Raw genomic sequence first — 16,750 nt, 5'->3', positions numbered from 1 at the left:
AGGTAATGGGGAATTGGTACGGGGAAATTCGAAATTAGAGTAGGGAATGCTTTTTCACGAATCATAAAATTATTACTAAAAGAAGGGTAATTAAATAGATGATTCAATTAGACTAGTAGATGTTTAATGTCTTATACATAATATGCTCGCGCCAAATCCGCTAAATCTCTGGCGTTGACTGAATATATTCTTCAGTCAACGTCAGAGCGAACGTTAACTGAAGATCAAGAATATCTGGAAATCTCTAGATATTTCATTAGGGCACGGTTTTTACATTCAGGTCTGGGAACTCGTCGGGCGGAGGGTTACTCAAATAGTGTGGCAAAGCGTAGTGCTCATTTCCGCCACTTAGCGCAGTGCAACTGTAACATCCGACCTCAGAGCATATACAGTATGGAGGCAGCCTGGTATTCGCTGTGAGCCGCTGCTTGGAGGGGAGCTGCGAAACGATTGCAGCGCGCGGGGTGGCGAGTAGTGAGTTGAGCCAGCGTGTGTTGTGATAGCATTTTGTATGAGAAACAATATACCGTATGTGGAATTACACTTGTTATGCTGTTAACTGCAAAAATAACGGAAAACTAGTGATTGTATATTTTACAAGTTTCCAACTGCATCACATAAAATAGTTCAAAATAGGAAACAGCGTAGTTTCTGTGGTTTTCCATCTATTAAGACCAATGAAGATTTATTAGATATTGCTGGAGTGAACTTCCAGAACTTTAATTTTTTATTATCTAAAACTGAAAACCCATCGGAAAGATCTACAATAACAAGAAAACAGAGGCTTTCAATTTTTTTAGTGAAAATAAAAACTGGCCTCACATTTTCAGCCATAGCAATTTTCTTTGGTTTACATCGGTCAACTATCTCCAAGATATTCTTTTCAACTTTACAATATTTGAGTTCGTCAACTGCAAATTTAGTGTTTTGGCCAAGTAGAGCTGCCGTACAGAAGACTATGCCGGAATGTTTTAAACCTCAGTACTCTAATACTCGGGTTATCATAGACTGCACTGAATTCAAGATAGATGTTCCGTCAAGTGTTGACGACCGTATTTACTGTTACTCTCATTATAAGAAAGGTTTTACAGCAAAAATACTGATTGGAATCACACCATCTGGGTTCATCTGTTTCAAATCGAAAGTTGCTGGCGGTAGAAAAGGTGATTCCCAATTAACTATTGAATCGAATTTCGTAGATTTATTGGAAGATGGTGATGTGGTTTTAGCAGATAATGATCGATCTTCCTGCAACGAAGCACAGGTATTCTACGTCGAAAAACTCAACCTTTGACGCCTAGACCATCGTGGACCATATATTCACTCTTTCTACGACTTTACCTACAATTCAGATCAAAAAATCGTTTTCCAGTGCCCATAAATATTGGTGTTAGTGATCAGAGTCTACACTATGGCTTTTTCTGTTCGAAAATATCATATCTCATCCTACTGGGTTGCAAAAATTCATAAATTTTAATTTTTTTAATAATAAACTTTTTAAATCAGTATATTTCTAATAATAAACTTTTTATCAGTAATTTTCTGAACCTAATGGGATGAGATATGATATTTCCGAACAGGAAAAGCCATAATATAGACTATGATCACTAACACCAATATTTATGGGCACTGAAAAACGATTTTTTAATCTGAATTGTAGGTAAAGTCATAGAAAGAGTAAATGGTCTAGGCGTCAAAAATTGAGTTTTCTTTACACATGCATGCGAAATCCTCGTTTGCCCACCGCTAGGAGGCACCCAAAGCCCGGCCTTCGCGCGGTGAGCTGAAGCCGGCTTTCGCTGCCCCCAAGCACTGCACAGCGCGGACTTTCGCATACATTCACAAAGAAAAATAGTGTTCGATACGCGAGGCCAAACTCGCTTCTTGCGCACTACTCGTCTGAAGGGCGCACGAAGCCTCGGCTTCGTGCTGCCTTCAGACTCGTACTGCGCAAAACGCTTGTTTGCCCTCTTGTATCGAAATATACTATTTTCGACGTGGAATACCCGTGCTTCGTTGCAAGAAGATCGAAGGATGTATACTAGTCGACGTTTGTAATATTTATACTGAGAAAACGGTTCAAAGTAAAAATCTAAAAGAATTAATTCATAGATGCCATGACATACACAACTCCTGCCATGACACTCCTTTGACATACACAATATAGACCTCCATCGTGTAAAACTATACAAAAATTATTAAAAAAAACGTTCAGTCCAATCTTGGGTGATTATGGCTGGAATGCCCCATATACACCTTTGTGTAGGTGCTGCAACATCTGGTAGTAAACAACAACAACATCGTCAGCTTCGTATCTATATGTACCTATATACCTTTTTCGCACGTTTAGCTAATGCGTCGGAGTCTTCTGAAGATATTTCCGAAGCTGACAAAATCAAATTCGAAGGAGGTGCAACTTGCCTTTTCTCTCCACTTTTCGCTCGTAATTTTTCAATAGTGTCTGAAAACAGAATAATCAAACGTGTTCAAAATAGCACACCATCCTATACATTATATTTTCACTCTGGTTTGTGATAATGATTTAAACATGAATTATCGTGAATTCTTCAAGTGACGATCATAAATAACTACTGGCAATCCAAATTTGTTCCATGTAACGTTGGATCATTGTTCGGATGTCGAAAAAATGCGAACTTGTTAAGCATTGAGCAAGCCCGCTAAATATTGCTTTTGAAAAAAATAAACTTGATTTTTATGACAAAAAAAATGACTTTCCACTGTCTAATAATTTCTTGATAATTCATTGCGAAAGTATGTAATGATTTCGTTGGTCAGTTTTCGAGTACATCGAAATCCTGAATCAAGGGATCAACTGAAATAACCGACGGAATAACCAGAATAACAAACCTTCGAAGTGAAAAATCTAATTTACAATAAAAAATTGATGAAAAAAAGTATAATTTCATGACATATAATGTGAAATGACAAAGGAAAGTTAGAATAAAACAAGAATGATTTGAAATACATGAATTAATTTCTATTATTTCAGCATTGAAAAAAAAACATGTTCAGCTGACTGGTGCATGTCGAATCATAAGTTATTTCCCCCTTTTAGAGAGGTGTCAAAAGTCTGAAAAATTGTGTCAATGCTCCTAGCTCATCCCCAAATCGGCGGTATGAATTTTATCATCAAACACGAATATTTACTGTCGAAAATAAATAGACAATTCATGCGCACCGCCGTCTTTGACGCTCAGGGCGGCGGTGTCCTTTGATACTTTCTTTCAAATGTTAATATACGCGTATATATGATGGGAATTAGGATAATATATCGCTCATATAAACATTTGAGGGCCTGTCGTATAGTTCTGCGAACAGTGAGGATTTATCGATTATATTAACATTTTTTTAACTTCACTCGAAGTTGTATTTTTCTCATTTTATAGCGATAAAAAAAAATATACCATAATTGTAAATACTTGCATAATAAGTAACGGAATGTATGAATTATCAAACGTCCGGAATATAAAAAAAATGAATGAATTTCGGTTTTCTTTGTGTATAATTATTTAATATATATAGGTCTAATTGGTAATTCAATTAAAAAATCTCACTACAAAACATCCGTTCGGCATATGTAGTATTATTCTCAGACCGATGATATGGCTCGCGTATTAGAATATATAACCCGATAGCTGATAAATAATGGTGTTATTTATTATACACTTACCGTCAACACAGAGTATGATAGCCTGGCAGTATGAGCCTGCAGGTCCACACTTGATATTATAATACTTTCGATGATCGATGTTATCGGCATCAAAGTGATTAATTTTTGTCACGGGAACAATGTTTTTCATATCGTGACGTGAACATTGCACTTTGAACTTCACCAACGCGAACATTATCCCCAGTAGCTCCGCGCTACGTGTTGATATTGAACAAACACTGTATGCCGGTGTAATAACTTAGAAATTGTCTCGTGTTATTATATTCACCCGTCAGTTCAAAATATACACGTGGTCGTGAAGCTCGTGTGAACTACCGCGCGCGCAACTGCACACAGCCCGTGAGCCTTATGAGGCGAGGAGGGGGTATGCCGGCGTTCAGGCCCATCCACGCGTGCTACAACGAGAACGCGTCAACTCGCTAACTAGCGAGCTATCGCGTACACAGTGGTTGGCGTGAGTGGAACTGGCGTGACTACTATATACAGGTAATAACAAGTGATTATTCTAAGGTTCGGATGCTAAATAGCAGGGATGTAAATGTAATAAGGATGAAAAACAATAACGAATGATTGAAATATTCAGATATTATTTGGGCGCTTCACGAATTATCAACCATTGTCTGGGCTCGAAAAATTCGATTTGCGTAAATTTTTTTCCTTACTTTCTGTGACTCGAGTAAATTAGTAAATTCAACAAGTTTCAATCCGATATAGGACGTCGTATGCTGCATGTTCAGGCGAGGAATATGCTAACCAGTTCTTTAGACAAAATTGCTATGCGTATTTTTATCGTATATTTAGCGTGACAATAAAAATTTGAAGAAATATATTTTCTGTGTGAAAAACTCTCAGCTTTCCGGAACTATTTTCTATCTTTCATTTACTCTGCTCAAACGACCTCCAAAACACGTTTTTTGTCAAAGAATAACGATTTCTATTGCCCCGCAATGTTGTATCATTCTTTTGAATTTTTATTCTAACAGCTGAGATTTTTTTACTCATGAACACAAATTTTCAGAATGGAAAGGCTACGCGGTCGCGCGCGTTAGGTACGATTGATTTATAAAGACAATTGTAATAAAGAGAATTTTATTTACCGTTCTTTATTAATTAATCGTAGCTCACGCGCGACTACTATATTATACAGCCTTCCCACTCTGAAAATTTGTTTCTTTTATGACTGGAAAAATCTCAACTGTCAGAATAAAAATTCGAAACAATGACAAGACATTGCGGCGCAAAAGAAATCGCTGTTTCTGTTTTGTCAAAAATCGTGATTCTTGATTGGTTATGGCAGAGTCAATGTGAACTAAAAAATGGATCCGAAAAGCGGAGAGTTTTTCACACATAAGTTTTTTTTTTCAATTTTCATTGTGACTCGAAATCTGCGATAAGAATGCGCATACAAATTTTGTCCAAAAAAATTGGATATCGCATTCCTCGTGAAAGGTACGTCCTATTGGACTGAAGCTTGTTGAATCTACTAATTTACTTGATGGGTCACAGAATAAGAGGAAAATAATTATGAGGCAAATCGCATTAATTTTTCGGGCCGAAAAATTGGTTGATGATTGCGGTGGAATGTCCCATTCACTCATAAATGGAATTGAATTATCGAGAATAGAAAAACTAGTGTATCAAATAGTATCAATTGCATTAAAAGATTTATCAAGTGAATTATTATGAATATGATTTCGATCTGCAACTATAAATTTGTATAACACACTTAAATTATGATTTATCATTTCCTATCGCGGAATTTTCCGTGCGGATTAGTGAATGACTGCGTGAATATCCTTTGATTATCATGTATTTTCAGTGTGACAGTAATTAACTCCGATAATCTGGAATAAATACCAGTGAATCATCGAGATAAAATTAAAGGATATTTATTTCCAACATGGAAAATGAAAGAGCAGCAGATCCTAAGCCACGTAAACGTTACAAACTGTTCTTGGATCCAGAGTACCAACCACATTGGGTTTCTACGAGGACTCATTTATTTTGGGTTGCTGATGCAACTGTTCCGCCACCAGAAACCGACGTCGACGCATCAGGTATTGGTCCAACCAAAGACCGTTTAATTGGTACAAATGTGGAGTATGCAATTTTTTTTTTAACACACGCCAATACCACGCGCCTATAATTTATCCTATACCAGGTTGCAAGCGGAACATCTATAGGCTATTTCTGTTGGAAAAGGTGGAAGATCTTTTTTTTGCGTCATCTATGCTCACGCTATAATTATAGTTACAATGAGCCGTAAAAATTTATTAACGTCGAAATTCGTACATTTGTCTTGGATGATGCATATGAGTTTATACTACTTCACCTTAGGGATTTTTATTATTACAGTTAATAATTTATGAACTCGTGAGTTCGAAAAGTATATTGCTTAGAATTTGAAGGATATTACTGTATATCCAGCTCGCCTAGAATGCTTGAAACATTTTTGTTTTATGTGAGAAAAAAATCACGATATATCGGTTTTTAAATTCTTGGAAATAAAATTCAAGTTAGAATATGGGACATAGGACACGTTTTAGGGTCAGCTTGTAATTGTTTCATATTTTCTTCGGTTCTCAATCTTTGACGTCCCTGTACTTAGCAGAGCAATGTTGGAGAAACCGAATATAATTGGTACCATAATTAGGTGCTTTTTAGGTGCTAATTAGGTGCCCGATTCAAAATTTGGTGCTTGATTTTTTAATTAGGAAAAATCGATTTTTGCCGCGCGCTGCCAGCGGGACGTCAGGCTAGCAGAGCACCCCACGTAACTCGACAAGTACCGGGGTTAGGGAGAAGTACTCTCCGTAGGAATTAGGAACTTTTCAAGTGCTACTCGGGCATGCTATACGGAACTTCCGGCATCGACGTCTCGATGTACTTTGATACATGGTAAACGTTGTATATCAACACATACATTCTAAAATCACGAGATACGCTGTATACGTATTATATCAAAATACCAGCAAAATTTTTCAATTCTTTCCGCATCTCGTTTTTACGACGGCAAAAGTTATTCGATTCCAACCAAGTAAATAACCCTTCGTCTGCACACACCCGCCACGACCCTCCGCCACGACCTTTCGACTGCATATAGGGTCAATCTGACTCTAACCGTTTTTCAACCGATTGTATCGTACTAAATGAACCGACTGCGTATTTTGATGACGGGACGCCATTAGAACAGAGTAGGAATCGGACACTTTGATGACTATGCGGTCATTTTGGTGACTGTCACGAATGTGTATTTGTATGAATCGGATATTTTGATGACTGGGATTTTTTGGCGTGATCCTGAAAATTCAAAAATTCGAAAATTTTGTTGCCAATTTCTGCCCAAGGCGAAACCACAATTGCATAGCTGTGGCTGTTGTGATAGCCTTCCTTTCCCATGGACTCGCGCGCGAAGCGCGCGAGGCCAGTTGCTCATCAAATTTACAACAAACCTCGTAACTAGGCACCCAAAAAGGTCCGTCATCAGTATATATGATACATGTAAATATATAAATACGCATTATTAATTTTTTTTTGCACATACACTTTTTGTAATAAATTGTTCTTATTTATGGCCCAAGCGTTGATTTTTGAGAATACTAAAATCGAAGTGCCCAAAAATAGGTAAAATACAATTGTATGTGCAAAAAAAAAAATAATAATGCGTATTTATATATTTACATGTATCGTATATACTGATGACGGACCTTTTTGGGTGCCTAGGTACGAGGTTTGTTGTAAATTTGCTGAGCAACTGGCGTCGCGCGCTTCGCGCGCGAGTCCAGGGGAAAGGAAAACTATCACAACAGCCACAGCTATGCAATTGTGGTTTCGCCTTGGGCAGAAATTGGCAACAAAATTTTCGAATTTTCAGGATCACGCCAAAAAATCCCAGTCATCAAAATAACCGATTCATACAAATACACATTCGTGACAGTCACCAAAATTAACGCATAGTCATCAAATTGTCCGATTCCTACTCTGTTCTAATGGCATCCCGTCACCAAAATACGCAGTCGGTTCATTTAGTACGATACAATTGGTTGGAAAACGGTTGGGGTCAGATTGACCCTATATGCAGTCGGAGGGTCGTGGCGGAGGTGTGCAGACGGAAGGTTATTTACTTGGTTGGAATCGAATAACTTTTGCCGTGGTAAAAACGAGATGTGGAAAGAATTGAAAAATATTGCTGGTATTTTGATATACATACATACAGCGTACCTCGTGATTTTAGAATGTATGTGTTAATAAACAACGTTTACGATGTATGAAAGTACATCAAGACGTCGTTCCCGGAAGTTCCGTATAGCATGCCCGAGTAGCACTTAAAGAGCACTCAATTCCTACGGAGAGTACTTCTCCCTTACCCCGGTATTTGTCGAGTTACGTGGGGTGCTCTGCTATCCTGACGGCCCGCTGGCAGCGCGCGGCAAAAATCGATTATTCCTAATTAAAAAATCAATCCCGGAAATTCTGGATAGTGTACCCGAGTAGCACTTAAAAAGCACTTAATTCGTACGAAGTGTACTTCTCCCTAACCCCGGTACTTGTCGAGTTACGTGGGGTGCTTTGCTAGCATGACGTCCCGCTAGCAGCGCGCGGCAATAATCGATTTTTTCTCATTAAAAAATCAAGCACCAAATTCTTGAATCGGGCACCTAATTAGCACCTAAAAAGCACCTAATTATGGTACCAATTATATTCGGTTTCTCCAACATTGCTCTGCTGAGTACAGGGACGTCAATCTTTGTACGTTATTATATTACTTGTGCCAAAGTTATTGTTAGTCAATTAATGTTTTCAGATCAAAATTCTGTGGGATCGGGCGAGAATATGTTGTTAAATACCGAGGATGATACGTCACATTGTGTTTCCGATTCTAATCAATCATCTGCTGCATCTTCGATGGAGCCTGATCTAAGCAATGACTGCTGTGGAAATATGTCACATGAGGAGAATGATGATGTCTGTGTGTCGGATGAAGAGCACTTGACAGATCCCGATGTAGAAAATTCTGATGACTCACAATCAGACGATTCCCACGATTCGCACGACAATTTACAAAATTTTGACGATTCTGAAAGTTCGGAAGAAGATGAACCTCACGAACGAGTCGGGCGAGAAGACGGTGTGAATGACGACGATATTATGTTTGATCAATCTGTTCTGTCCGTGTCGGATGTTATGGAAATGGTCATGGCATATTGTATGCGTTTTTCTGTATCCCATGAGGCCCGAAAAGCACTGGTGGATATGATACAATGTTTGGCCGGACCAAGGTATGAGAATTGGTCAATTAGCAAATTCCAAATCAAAAAGAAGTACGAGCCGCCTGAAGATGTTATGACTTACACTTTTTTTTGCTCTTCATGCAAAATACCTATTTTGGGACCAATCACAAAAAGGGAATTTGAAAATAATTCAGTTACTTGCGAAGAGTGCCTTCAGCTACAAAATCTGACGATGCAATCGCCGAATAGGTTCATTTACATTGATTTGAAGTACCAATTTAAGCAACTCTTGAGTAGTCGAAAGATCCGTGAGAGCCTAATGGAAAACTTAATAACACGAGACGCTGCGCTCGCTCGTGCACCACCGACCGTAATGACAGACATTTATGACAGCGAGCTGTATAGAGCGGCAATTGGGGAATATTTTCAGAATGCTGATCATGTCCTCACGTACAACTTCAATACAGATGGAATGCCGATTTTTAATAGCTCCAATAGAAGCAGTTGGCCATTGCTATTAATTGTGAATGAATTACCTCCCCATCTGCGATTTAAGCACGTCCTTCTAGCTGGATTATGGGTTGGAAATAAGGAACCCAGTCCTACCATGATGAACACTTTTCTCCAACAGTTCGTTTCACAGGCAAATCACCTAACCGAACGAGGCCTCAAATTGAAAAATGACATGGGCCGAAAGACAACTTTCAAAATAATACCACTGTGTTGCGTTTGTGACTCCGTGGCAAGACCTATTGTCCAGTGCAGGTTACAATATAACGGATATCGCAGCTGTAGTTGGTGCTATGCTCATGGGAATTATGTACGTGGAGCTGTGCGCTATTTATTCGGCGAAGTAGACGCAGACGGGAGAACACACGAGTCTCATAAAGAGGATGTAGAAAATGCCACACGACTTCGGAAACCTGTGAATGGCGTCAAAGGAGCTAGCATTTTGTTACAGTTGCTCCTATTTAATATGGTGTGGGGATTTCCCTTTGAATACATGCACGCCATATTACTCGGTGTAATAAAACTTCTGTGGGATATTTGGACAACTCCCGGGAGTCCAATTTATCTGGCCCCAGCTATTCAAAATCAAATCAACGATAGATTGATGCGAATGACTCCTACACACGAAATTCATCGATTGCCGAGAAAATTATCGAAAAGAGGCAAGTGGAAAGCTTCTGAATGGCAGTCATGGTTATTATTCTACAGCCTCCCTTGTTTAGACGGTCTCATACCAGACGCTGCTTTGGAACACCTATCACTTTTAGTAGACAGTTCGTTCATACTTCTGCAAAACAAAATTTCCGAAGCAGATTTAAATAAGTGCGAACTGAATCTCACGAAATTCGTAGCTGAATTTGAAATTTTATACGGAAAAGAATATGTGACATTCAATGTACATAGCTTACTGCATGTGGTGAAATCCGTGAAATCGTCAGGACCGTTGTGGACGACTTCTGCTTTCAGTTTTGAGAGTACCAATTACAGACTAAAACAACAAGTCAATGGACCGAAAGGGGTTGACGATCAAATCGCAATGGGATACCTCAATAAAAATATGTTCCAATGGAAATTGGGGGAAAACATGGAACTCTCGGAAGAAAGCCAGAATTACTGCAAGCGTCTCTTTGCCGGCCGTCCTCACACTTCGAATTGCACAATAACACCTGACAATGTAGTTTTGCTTGGCAAACCTGTCGTACATGATAACGGGGAAGTCATATACGCTCGGTGTATATTCAAAAATACCCCTTTTCACAGCGCACGATATCGGCCGAACAAAAAAACTAACGATTCCGTAGTGCAATTGGTCACAACGGATATAGTTCAAATAACTGGATTTGTACTCGTTGATGGTCGGACCTATATCGATGCACAGAATATTGATGTGGTTGTAGAATTGCACGTACCGCACATTGTGAGAGTAAGGCGAAGCGATGAATATCGAAGAATCCCCATGGACGATATCCAAGAGAAACTGCTATTTCTGAGCGTCAACAATTTGACATATATTTGCAAATCTCCTTGCATCATAGATTAAGATAAACTATGTACAAAAAAAATTTACAGCTATATAGCATAGACAGGGTTTATAAACTTGTCAGACAATATTTACTCTTTGCAGGGCTGATGTTAAAATTTGTTCAAGATGTTTAAAATCCTACCATAAGTTAAAATTTGTGTACACTGATTATTATAGTACAATACAATTATAATAAAGACTGAATTGACGAAGGACAAAATAAATGTAAAAAAATACTGTATATCCGCTTTGCTTAAAATTATATCATTTAATAATGATTTATTTTTTTATACAAGTGACCGGAATGCGAAACTGAAGTTATCAAGAAAAGTAATTTTTCTTAAATTCTGAAATATCGTTCTGGTTTCTACAGAAGAAAACTTTGGCTAACAAAACTATTTTTCCTTGACTATAGTTGGGTGAAAGAAACCGAAATCCGACATGTAAAACCCAGACTCAAATTCCCCGTTTACCGGTATTATATTTTAGAGTGAAAATTACGAAATTGAAATGCTGCAATTAAAAACGCATCGTGTCGATAATACATGAAAACCGGACAGACAGGCTATCTATCGGATGCAGATAGAGGCCGATAGAATTTGTATACGCGATTGCGGACAGAAGAGGGTTATTCGTTGTCGGTAGCGAATGCGGATAGAAGCCGATAGAATTTGTATACGCGATTGCGGATAGATCCAGATGAATTCGCACGCTGCTCAGCGCTGCGTACACATTCGGACAGACGGGCTGTCTGTAATTGCCAACAGAAGCGGATGGCTTGTTGTAAAGAGCGAATGAGGATAGAGGCCGATAGAATTTGTATATGAAATTGCGGATAGACGCCGTCAAGCAGTTAGAAGTCCAATAAATACCGTCTGAAATTCATAGTCATGCGTACATGAAACTGATAGATGCAGACAGAAATTCAATGTTGGATCACTTGTGCGGATAAAGCTGACAGAATCCCGTCAAGTTCTTATACATTTCAGTTACATATTCTATTGGTTTCTGATGGAATTTTAACCAGGGAAAATTCCAGAAAATTTGTTCTTTTGCATCGATAATATTATTCATGTTATCTGCGTATTAGTAAATTTACAGCCACCAATTTTTTCTAATAAAACAACAACTATCAAGTAGAATAATAAAAACCTTTATTCGTAAAAGGTAGTGGTTTTCATTGTGTATTTATTAATATTATATTGCTACATACTACTGGAGTTTCAACTCGTTATTATTTTCAAATTTTCACTTCACTGTTACAATGGAAATATCACTTATTTGATAATATTTTGCTGATTTCGATATTTATCAGTATGTCTCAGTGGGAGTGAGCGTTGAAAAAGTCAGCGGCACTTTCAAAACTAAAAGTCACAAAAATGGCGACCGTGACATTGACACTATATAATGCGGAAAAAGATATTTTAGTAGATGTGGATGTTTCTGCAGCAGATGCTCAACGTGCATCTACAGATATATATAATTATATGAAAAAATTCTAAAAAAGTTAATTACAGCTTATAATGAATACAAATATATTCATTTTTCCTTAATTCCCAATAACATAACCTATCTTTATGAATGAAAACTAAGTGAGCTGATGTTTAGAAATTTTGTGATTTTTTTTATTTAAAAAACTATGACAAATATTACAAACATTCACTCATGAAAATTTTGTCTATTATAGATGCAGAATTTGCGACACGACTTTTGAATAAAGCTTTAAACGAACAACCACAAGCATCAACGTCTGTTGATCTTACTGATGAAAATCTTCAATTTTCTGAGGCTGACACAGATCAATTTATTGATCAAGAATTCCTCACTACAGAAGATACTGTTTATTCCAACTCTGAAACTCAAGAAAGCGAAGGTATTCATAAACAATGATCAATTGTATAATTATCTTCATTATTACATGTAGTATGTAACGGAGTTAATTAACTTTGTAATTGCATTTGTTTATATTTCAGCTTCTTTGTATAGGTGGAGCACGCCTTGTGTTTTGTTATTATTAGAGTCTTATAGAGCATTGGAAAAAGATTTTTATAGTGGAAAAATATCCCAAAAGAAAATTTGGGAAAAAGTTGCCAAAGAATTGAAGGTAAAAGGACATGATGTAACTGGACCACAATGTTCTTCAAAGCTACGAAGCTTAAAAAAAACTTACAAATCTATTAAAGATCATAATAATAAATCAGGAAATGACAGAAGGACTTGGCAGTTTTTTGATGTTCGTATAAATTCTTTAATAGTATTCTTAGCTTTAAAATGTAGCGAATTTTTTAATAATAATACAGACATTATTTCTTTCCAATCGTCGTAATGTATCATTAACTGTTATTAGATAATGGAAGAGATTTTTTCCAAAAAAGCTTGGTGTGATCCAGTTGCCGTTGCATCTTCTACGGGTTTATCAAAAAAATCATTATAAACTAATGATAGTATGGGAGGATCTGATAGTGGATGTTCAATAAGTAGGTTAATTCCGTCTGAAAGCTTTGTTTCAATAAAATATTGTAAAAAATGGAATTTCATTTCAGAATCAAAGAAGACACCAGTTGCCACTTTATTAGGAAAAAGACTGAAGCAAAAAGAAGAACACGAAGCACAGAAAAATAAAAGACACAAAGAGCGAATGGAAATGGATGAAAAATTTCTCAACGTTCTAGAAAAATTAGCTATAAATAAGTTTCAATATTTTTAAATTTTATTGAAAAAAAAAATTTTAAAGCATTAAATTATACGTACAAACTAGATTATATCCTTTGTACTATTATTTAGTATTTTTTTTTATTAAAAACCAAAAAGTACATTTAATGTTATAATAATTCCTTAATAATAAGTTTTAATATTTTTAAATTCAATTGAAAAAAAAGTTTTAAACCATCAAATTCTACGTACAAACTAGATTATAACCTTTTCACGATTATTTAGTATTTTTTTTTATTAAAAACCAAAAAATACATTTTATGTTATTATAATTAATAAAGTTTCATATTTACAAAATTCAATTTTGTGCAATTTTTATGTTCAATTTTTGTTATTGACTTAAGATTATTATGGTATTAACAAATTTTTTGGAAAATTTGAAATTTTCATATTCCGTGAAAATATTTTTTTTTCTTTGAAAAAATTTTCAACTGCCAAAGAAACTTTCATGACATTCTCATGATTTTAAGTGCTAAGGAATTATCATCCCGAACGGAAACATAGTTGACAATTAACCATCATAATTATTACAAAGAATTCATTATAATATCTCTTTTCAAAATTCCTGCATTACGTCTTACTTCGCGTGAATTATTACCATTATTTTCGTCATTAGGTTTGGGTATAGTGATAATAGTTATTTCATCTTCTCGTAAAATACAGATATTATGAATAACGCAACATGCAACAATATACTCTGCCATTAAATCGACTCTTGCCATTGGTAGACAATTTAATAAGCTCCTCATTCGTCCTTTCAATAATCCGATGCATCTTTCAACAGTAACTCGAGCAGCTGATTGACGATAATTATATTTTTTCTGCTTCTCACTTAAATGTCCATTATCTCGATAAGGAGTAAGTAAGTGCTGATGTATTTCATAAGCAGAATCACCTAAAATATGACTGTCTTCAGGAAATGCATTGTCATCGTTCAAGTACTCTGCAACTTCTGACAAACGAAAAACTCTTTGATCATGAACAGATCCTGGATTTCCAGCATAACAATGGGTTATCAGAGCCTTGTGGTCACATACCAGCTACAAAACAAACTTAACTCCTTGTAAATCTATTAAATTATATACCAAAATTAATATACTTAAATGTAATAGTAATTAAATACCTGTAGTTGAACAGAATGGAATCCTTTCCGATTGATATAATCTACTGGATTTTGTTTTGGAGCATTTATACGAATGTGAGTCCCATCAATGGCTCCTATTGTTTTAGGAAAACCACTTGCTCTCTCAAATCCACGCATTACTTCAATAGCACCATCTCCCGTAGGCTATTGTATAAATCTTGAGGCTCTTCTGAATAAAGCATGACAAACTCGACGTACAGCCCTTACGGCAGTAGCTCGTCCTACGTTAAATCTGTCGCAGACGGATCTACCATAAAATTAAAAGGCCAAATTTTAGTAACATACTTCTGAACTGTGCTACATCAGACTAAGTAGTTTATTTCTAAAATGATGTAACCTGTAAGAATCTGTTGTAGCCATTTTCCAAATAGCAATCATTAATTGATGATAGGAGGAAATTGTAGGGCATCCAGGAATGTGTCGAACTAAATCTTCTCGTATTAAGTCATGTAAATAATTAAATGTATTTCTTGAAAGTCTAAAAATAACAACATAAACCTACATAAGATAAATTTTCTTAATTTACTATGTTATAGGTATGCGATAGGAAACCATTTACCTGAAATGACTTTTGAATTCATCATCTGAATAACGATAAACTACGTTATCGTAATCAATAATACGTGGTCGAAGTTTTCTTTTTTCACAAACATATTTTTGTAAAATTGTAGACCATTCTTCATCTGAACTGGATGAACTACTACTTTCTGGAGCATTATTACGATGCATTACTAAATATCCAACTGTTGCCGTCAAAGACATTTTAATAATATTTGAACGTAAGTTAATTAAATACAACCCTGATTAGCAGTGTAATCAATAATTATTTGAGTTTATTTTTAAGGCTTACAGATTAAAACTTAACCTCTTCAATATTTTGTTTTCTTTTCACTAGCTCGCCATTTGTATTATTTACCTCCACGCTCAAAACCACGAAGTATAGATACAAGGAGTCTGAACGTAATGTTGAACGAATGGTCGTAATTTAGGGGACAGATTTTTTTGCCGGTAGAGTGCGCCACTTTTTAAGAAGCACTCGTTTAAATTCTTACGCGGGAAGTCTTGCTGCTATTGACACCTCTCTGGAAAAAAATATTCTGAGAAATGTGGAATTAAATACAAAGTTTTAGGATTTACATTTAACTTTTCTCTCCGTAGCACTTTTATTAAAACATTTGACTAGAAAATGCCCCCGCATTATTATGAAATTGTTAATTATTTTTTTTGTTAATTCTTTTTTATGCTCGTCACAGCCAACAAAAATTGATATATTTCTTGTCGTATCGTCATTTATATCAGAGATTGTTGAAGAATCATTATTTAATAGCAAGCTACAATTGTTTTCATTGTCGTCATTAGTATGTGATTTTGGCTCAGCTTTCTTCCTCAAATGAACTTTCTGGTATTCATACACATATACACTACCATCTTTTAAAATCTCTCGATCAGTTTTAATCACATTCTCTGGATAAAGTATAATTCGCAAATAAAACTGCTAGCTTTTAATTCTTGTCCCAAAGCTGAGCTCCATTTACTACGCAATTCAACATCCTTAAAAGTAATGTATATTTTTATATTTAAGCACATAAATAAAAATATTTTTCAAATATTAGAAAACTACATAAATTTTAGAATTATTTGTTAATAACACAAATTTTCAATATTATTTTGAGGTTACTCACTTTTGGTGCTTTGAATAAAGCTACTTTCTCTACATTCTCACTTGCCTTTCGGCCACTAAGGCAACCATGAACAGCACAACACCTACCCATTGTTTTCTTAAAATTAATTTTAAATAGATAAATTTTTATTTTATATTTAATTTAATTAATTTTAACATTCGCGAGCTAGTATATGGTGTATGTTTACGTGTAATAATAATAATAACAACGGTACGTCCTGAGTACTTGCGCAGCCAGTGGCAGAAAAGAGAACTATGA

The 16,750-nt window shown here is 36.0% G+C and overlaps 2 protein-coding genes and 1 long non-coding RNA gene across 7 annotated transcripts; 2 read left to right on the top strand and 1 right to left on the bottom strand.

Moving 5' to 3' along the window:
- Window positions 1-799: 799 nt before the first annotated feature.
- LOC124224990 (uncharacterized) lies at window positions 800-13,878 on the top strand. 3 transcript variants are annotated; one of them, XM_069136704.1, is made up of 4 exons: window positions 800-1,163; window positions 12,642-12,827; window positions 12,928-13,187; window positions 13,498-13,878. In XM_069136704.1, the coding sequence occupies exons 1-4, from the start codon at window positions 959-961 to the stop codon at window positions 13,528-13,530; spliced, it is 684 nt and encodes a 227-aa protein (XP_068992805.1). In that variant the 5' UTR covers window positions 800-958; the 3' UTR covers window positions 13,531-13,878. The 3 variants fall into 3 exon arrangements, 1 of the variants encoding a protein (XP_068992805.1); XR_011177340.1 differs by lacking the exon at window positions 800-1,163 and adding an exon at window positions 12,305-12,546; XR_011177341.1 differs by lacking the exon at window positions 800-1,163 and adding an exon at window positions 12,321-12,460.
- Window positions 3,964-12,072, top strand: LOC138190302 (uncharacterized). Of its 2 annotated transcripts, XM_069136701.1 has the most exons (3): window positions 3,964-4,177; window positions 5,511-5,748; window positions 8,496-12,072. In XM_069136701.1, the coding sequence occupies exons 2-3, from the start codon at window positions 5,592-5,594 to the stop codon at window positions 10,970-10,972; spliced, it is 2,634 nt and encodes an 877-aa protein (XP_068992802.1). In that variant the 5' UTR covers window positions 3,964-4,177; window positions 5,511-5,591; the 3' UTR covers window positions 10,973-12,072. The 2 variants fall into 2 exon arrangements, with proteins under 2 accessions (XP_068992802.1, XP_068992803.1); XM_069136702.1 differs by lacking the exon at window positions 3,964-4,177 and having other exon boundaries at window positions 4,508-5,748.
- Window positions 13,795-15,710, bottom strand: LOC124224995 (uncharacterized). Of its 2 annotated transcripts, none has more exons than XR_006884965.2 (4): window positions 15,370-15,710; window positions 15,148-15,288; window positions 14,790-15,057; window positions 13,795-14,706 (listed from the first exon to the last, which is right to left on the bottom strand). It is a non-coding gene; the product is annotated as an uncharacterized lncRNA (long non-coding RNA). The 2 variants fall into 2 exon arrangements; XR_006884966.2 differs by having other exon boundaries at window positions 15,148-15,241.
- Between the last annotated feature and the right edge of the window lie 1,040 nt (window positions 15,711-16,750).

This window comes from Neodiprion pinetum, chromosome 1 (genome assembly GCF_021155775.2).
Source record: "Neodiprion pinetum isolate iyNeoPine1 chromosome 1, iyNeoPine1.2, whole genome shotgun sequence".
In the NCBI taxonomy this organism is placed as follows: Eukaryota; Metazoa; Arthropoda; class Insecta; order Hymenoptera; family Diprionidae; genus Neodiprion; species Neodiprion pinetum.
The sequence above is the reverse complement of the archived record's forward strand: the minus strand, read 5'-3'. Positions and strand labels throughout refer to the sequence as shown.

Bases quoted from the DNA above. Each gene is read 5' to 3' on its own strand.
- LOC124224990 (XM_069136704.1), top strand. From the start codon at position 959: ATGCCGGAATGTTTTAAACCTCAGTACTCTAATACTCGGGTTATCATA. The intron at 12,828-12,927 runs GTATTCATAAAC...TTTATATTTCAG, and splicing joins TGAAACTCAAGAAAGCGAAG to CTTCTTTGTATAGGTGGAGC. The intron at 13,188-13,497 runs GTTCGTATAAAT...ATTTCATTTCAG, and splicing joins GGACTTGGCAGTTTTTTGAT to AATCAAAGAAGACACCAGTT.
- LOC138190302 (XM_069136701.1), top strand. From the start codon at position 5,592: ATGGAAAATGAAAGAGCAGCAGATCCTAAGCCACGTAAACGTTACAAA. The intron at 5,749-8,495 runs GTATTGGTCCAA...TAATGTTTTCAG, and splicing joins AACCGACGTCGACGCATCAG to ATCAAAATTCTGTGGGATCG.